The following is a 5,804-nucleotide window of genomic DNA, read 5'->3' on the forward strand; positions in this document are numbered from 1 at the left end:
GAATTAGGACACATATCAAAAATAGAGATGTACAAGAAGTATACACAATAATGACAGATAATCCATCTCAACAGTCAGTGAATTGCCAACTCGACATGGTCACGTGATGACATCACTAACTCCATAAAGTGGGAATTGGCGTACCCTTTGCTCCTGGCTGTACAGTTGTGGGGATCATTATTTTAGTCAGAGCACTTGTTGTTGTCATAGGAAATGGGGCAAAGGGCATTGTCAGTGATGGCAATGGTTACCTAAGGTAGATAGACAGCGACCTTTGGGTGAAAGGTGACTGTTGACATTAGGTGTAACATGATTTAGAAGGACGGTATGTGTCTCTATGGCAGCAGCTACAACGGAGACCTGTCAGTGTTATCAGCATGTAGAAACCTCAACAGCAGCATCTACGGGATATCCTCTCTTTTACATTCAACCAAGGGTGAGTGTTTAGGGCAGGTCCAGATCAGTGGGGTCAATGGTGCACTCAGCGCTCTGGTGGGGGTATGCATTTTAAGTCAAACATTCAGAGGGTTGAGGGTCAGGTAACAGGTTGAGCTGTCTTCATTCTACACCTTCACTCTTTCTTCTCTTCGCAGCAGTGTGGCTGTGGATGATGCATCACCGGTCCGGGACCAGATCAGCTGCATGCTCTCTGTCTGTCTCCCTTCTGTCTTCTGACCTCTGGGGTGAGGGACCAGGGGAGAGGGGTGGTGGCGGGTGATCTGACTGTCAGTCATGTTCTCCCCCATGTTCCCTCTCGGCAGAGCAGTCTCTATGTTCAATAACACTGTTCAGTGGTCTCTCAGTCTTTGGTTTCCAGGTTAATGGGCTTTAACGCTTGGAGGAGGGCTGGTGAGTCCATGGGGCTCTGGGCCACAGTGGGGGGAGAGGGAGAGTGCCCCCTGGGGGATATCGTAATCAGGGAAGGTTGGGCATGCGTGTCGCTAGGCATGCCCTGTGCGGAGCCCCCCAGGCCAGGGTAGATCATGGGCATGGCCCCAGAGTACCAGCACTTCTCCAGCATGGGCAGATATGCGGCAGCAGAAGGGGGGATGAGGTAGAAGGGCATGCAGAGAGGATGAGGTTGGGCCTGGTGGGGGGAATAGACGCTCATGTAGCTGCCGTGACCGCTGGAGGAGGATGATGAGGATGACTCTCCACCTGAGAGAAACTCGTCTTCAGATGACTCCACCCGGGCATGTTTGTGGTGAGGCTCATCTTCCTGCTTTTCGCCCAGCGCTCTCTTCAGCTGGCTCTCTTGGCCGTAGTACCCTGCACGCGACGCCAGATGCTCACCCTGCTCGCCACCGTAGCCGCTGTCTGTGTCTGTATCACTGCCGCTCTGCTCACCGCCCACCTGGGCATACGCCCGCTGTATGACGGGCACACGGTTCTTCCTGTGGCCCTCGCTGGGCTTGGGGGGCTGGCCTACAGGCTTCTCCCTCTGGGCCTGGTGGTGGTGGTGGCTGGGGGTCTTTTCGGGCCAGGGGCTGTGGGGAGGGCCCTGGAGGATCTCAGTGGCCACCTTGTGCAGGTGGTTGATCATGTGGGAGGGTGTGAGGTCTCCGTCACCCTCCTGGTTGGCCAGGTACTGTAAAACCTCCTGGGCACAGACGTGGAAGCCTGAGCGGAACATCTCCTCACTGTTCTCCTGGCTGGGAGAGGACTGCTCTGTAGACAGGAAGGAACAACAATGTCAAATACAGAACTACCACAATGCATTATTATGGAAACTACCACTCTACTCTCATCACATTTGGGGAAATTCTCATAAGTAATAAATCTTATTATGGGTAAAATTTCCCCTTATATTCAACCACATTCATTCTAAACGTATGAGTTATTCTGTCTCAGTTTCTTATTCCGGTAACATGTTATTATAATGCAATAGATGAGAAATGCACTGTGCTGCATTTGAGAATTAGTGAGGATGTTGTCTGCATCCAAATGGAAACTAGTCAAGGCAAGAGACGACAATCTATATTTAAATTCACTGATTTGTATGCCCTTCTGCAGAATCATCTTATTGTGGGTGTGTGTGTGTGTATGTTTCTTCTCACCGATTTGCATGCCATTCTGCAGAGCGAGGATTTTCTGCTGCTGGTTTTCCAGTAGAGTGGTGAGGGCTTTCACATGCTTGAGCGTGAGCTCCAAAACCACAGCCTTCTCCAGATGGCCAAGAGTCTACAGAATAACACACACTACTGTCATAGGGGCTCCACTCTTATGTAACACACACACTCAGCAGCACACACACAAACCTGGAGGCACAACAACAACAATAACTACATTTGATAATATATCAGATATCACTACCTGAATCATAAAAATACTGATCTAAGGAAATTTGCATCATTTCAGAATTAGTTTTAAGTATTTACTTTCATTGATTTAAATGATTTTATACATCAACTGTTAGTCACGCCGATACCAAAACCTGAAGTACCATAAAGCAACCACTTAACGGCGCCTTAGCTAACATCTACAAGCAGTGAATTAGTTATTACTATGCTACTTCCAGATAAATAGGAACTTACTGTAAGTTTCAGGTGCTCAGGCAATAAATCTTTCAACTGAGCGATGCACTCGTTTATCCTGTCTCGCCTTTTCTTCTCAATAAGTCGATGAGGTAGTTTGTAGTTTTCCTAAAGGCAGGAGTGTGAAAGTAGGTTAGGTGGAGTCATATTGAGGTTACCGAACACCTACAGCAATTTGACAAGCAGCCCTGTCAACACTAACATGGACTTCAAGCATTACATCAGATGGGAAAACGGGTCACCGCATGATCAGGCCAACTGAATGACTTAAAACAATGTTTAGTTTAAATAATATTGTATAATCATAATATTCTTATTGTAATAATATTACATTCAAAAGTATTATTTCATATGAAAATACAGTGAATAAAGTGAATAAACACAAATATTTCTACCAACCTTGCACTCCTCTGCTCGTTTCATTCCCCGACGGGATTTGTATACATATATAGGGAAATCCATCCTAAAGAAAGGCAGAAGACAGTCAATGAGATGTGAGTTTGGTGAAGTTGCGCACTCAAAGTCAAGAGAGACAAATGTGTGACACTATGTAGAGGCACAGGACAAGCATGGCCATTGCACAAGTATCTTTCTCAGCAACTTACCCTTGCATGTCAGACAGCTCAGCCTGCTGGTACTTGGGAGGGGGTTGCGCCCTTTGAATCCTTTCCATTTGCATTATCTTTAGGCCTACTCCAAACTAATCACGAAAGGGCAAGCTTGTTTTTACAATGTATTCACTCAAGGATGCATATGAAATTTAATACAAGTAAATCGTCCTTAAATTCTTTCACAAAAATCGTTCAGTATTCCTACTAACTCGAGATTAACAATATCTAGAGAAAATGTATTTTCCTTTATATTTCAATTGTTGTTATTATTATATTTGTCGCAGAATGGGAGTAAATTGTCCCGGAGGTCTCCACGAAGTCAGTCAAGAGGTAGCCATGAAGATGCACTAATCTTGGTTGCGCGTTGGGAAAGTGGGGGAGGACACTAGAGCTCCGTGTTAAATAAACCCCTCTTACTCTCGCTAGAAGAGTGACCTACCTCTGTCACATGAGTCACGTTTTGGACGCCGCTGTCTCCTCGGTGGAGGGACTGCCCATTTTCTACTGATAAGGAGGATCGGGGGGCGGACGTCGGTTCTACGTCACACCGGAGGACTGAGTCCCGGGTCTCGTGTACCACCATGCTCAACTGTATGGTAACCACTATACGCGCCACCGCTAAGGAGCATGTAGACAGGTCACAGTTTACAACACAGAGCTACGCTTCTCACCAAAACTGCTCCGCAGGTACCACTACTAACAAGACATCAGTAATATTGATATGGGGATAATTTAGCAAATATTGGACAACCTTTATAATATCGATGAATTGATAGAATGGGGAGTTAAATGTGATATTATCTTATCCCAATCCTTATATTGTTCATGGGACTCATTCACCTTTTGCCTCATACACAACATAATTTAATCGTAAGTGTAGGCCTATGCCAATAAGCAAAATCATGTCATTTGTAAATACAATAAATGATTATATTATTTAACTCTAACCACTGTGATAAGTTAATAGCCCTATGTTGTAGGACTTTATAATACGGGTATTGACATGTAGGCCTACCTGGTGGATGCTGACTAAACTAAACTTAACACGATTTAGGATGGATTTGAGCAACGACTAGCGTGGGCTGACTGGATCTCCAACTTCACACAAAATAAAGTTTTTTTTAAAATCAAAAACGACAGATTTTAGCACCCAAAGATTACCCAGCAATTACACAGAACAATGTCATGTGTAATTGCAGGCTATTCTTTGGGTGCTGAAATCAGTAATTCAAAAATTCAGAGCTCTAATCCGTCCACACTTGTTACCACTCAACTCCATCGTAAATTGTGGAGTTGAGTTTAGTCAGCTAACCTGGTGGATGTCTTAACCTAACCTTGTGCTATCCTTGACAAATAAACTATATTAATTGTAGATATGAAGATGGCGCTGCAGTAGATAGCTTCCGTCTTACGGCTTCCTGACCAATTTAGCTATTTTGTGAGTTTTTCTATGCTGATCTTAACTTTTATGTTCATGATATTTCCACTGTCATTTCCGAACAGCTCCTGGACATCAGAACAGCGATCACTAACCTTGATTTGAATGAAGATTTCTACTTCAACAAGTTGGCAGCTGTGGATGTACTGCTCATTTCGGACCAGGCCCTATTCCCCAGGACTTGAAAGAGGAAGAGACTGTGCAAGAGAGGCAAATGAGCGAGCTCCCTGACGAGTCTACAACTGCCAGTAAATGAGCTCTCTCTACCAGAGTATGTGAGCGGAGTGGAGATAGAGCAGAGTTTGCCCAATTTGACTGGAGCAAGATTCCCAAAGGCTGGCTTGTCGGCCTTCTTGCCCTCTCCAAGTAGTGCTCACATCAAGATCTTGAGGCATGCTGGGCCCCCCATGCATTTGTAAACTACTTGTGTGCTGCGTCACATTACCTTCCTCCTCTCCTGAAACGACCATGTTCTGGAGACAGAATAGGTAGTACGTTGTGACATTTTATTTTCCTACCTTTAGAAAGACAAAGAACCGGAACGTCTGGAGCTCCAGATACCACCTGGTCAAGTGACAATTCCGGTCATCATGGTCTGGATCCAGGTCCGGGCTGTGTGGTCCGTGTGCAGGTCAAATTCTCTCCCGAGAAGGTAGTACCGGAGGCTATCTAGTGCCCACTTTATAGCCAGCCATTCCTTCTCGATGGTCAAATACTTGGTTTCCCTGGGCAAGAGCTTCTGACTCAGGTACAGCACAAGGAGCTCTGCTCCTGGCTCCCCTTGGGCCAGTACAGCTCCAATTCCCACAGCCGAAGCATCCACCTGTTTGAGGAACCTCTTCTGAAAATCACGGCTCTGGACAACAGAGGATGAGCACACATGTTTTTTCAGCATTATGAACGCTTCCTCACACTCCTCAGTCCACTTCACAGGGTTGCTGGCTACCTTTGAAGTGAGGTTGGTCAGAGGAACCGCGATGGTCGAGAACTGGGGAATGAATCTCCGGTACCACCCTGCCAGACCTAGGAAGGACTTCACCTGTGTCTTTGTTCTGGGTTGAGGGCTGTTCCTGATGGACTCCACTTTGTCCACCTGAGGCCCGAACTTCACCCTTACCCAGCTGGTAACCCAGGTACTTTGTCTCCTGTTTCGCACACTCATACTTCAGGAGGTTAAGCGTGAGGCCCGCATCATGAATCTTCCCCACTACTCTGCTAAGA

At 46.1% G+C, this 5,804-nt stretch overlaps 1 protein-coding gene across 1 annotated transcript; it reads right to left on the reverse strand.

Moving 5' to 3' along the window:
- Positions 1-221: 221 nt before the first annotated feature.
- On the reverse strand, positions 222-3,581 carry LOC106583167 (class E basic helix-loop-helix protein 40). The gene is made up of 5 exons (XM_014167033.3): positions 3,140-3,581; positions 2,934-2,997; positions 2,535-2,642; positions 2,058-2,181; positions 222-1,668 (listed from the first exon to the last, which is right to left on the reverse strand). Exons 1-5 carry the CDS (start codon positions 3,211-3,213, stop codon positions 800-802), a joined length of 1,239 nt encoding a protein of 412 aa, XP_014022508.1. The 5' UTR covers positions 3,214-3,581; the 3' UTR covers positions 222-799.
- Between the last annotated feature and the right edge of the window lie 2,223 nt (positions 3,582-5,804).

Source organism: Salmo salar, chromosome 22 (genome assembly GCF_965601325.2).
Source record: "Salmo salar chromosome 22, fSalSal1, whole genome shotgun sequence".
NCBI lineage: Eukaryota > Metazoa > Chordata > Actinopteri > Salmoniformes > Salmonidae > Salmo > Salmo salar.

Excerpts from the sequence above, each read along its gene's own strand:
- LOC106583167 (XM_014167033.3), bottom strand. The coding sequence starts at position 3,213 with ATGCAAATGGAAAGGATTCAAAGGGCGCAACCCCCTCCCAAGTACCAG. Across the intron at positions 2,998-3,139 it reads GAGCTGTCTGACATGCAAGG|GATGGATTTCCCTATATATG; the intron begins GTAAGTTGCTGA and ends GCCTTTCTTTAG. Across the intron at positions 2,643-2,933 it reads AACGAGCAGAGGAGTGCAAG|GAAAACTACAAACTACCTCA; the intron begins GTTGGTAGAAAT and ends TCCTGCCTTTAG.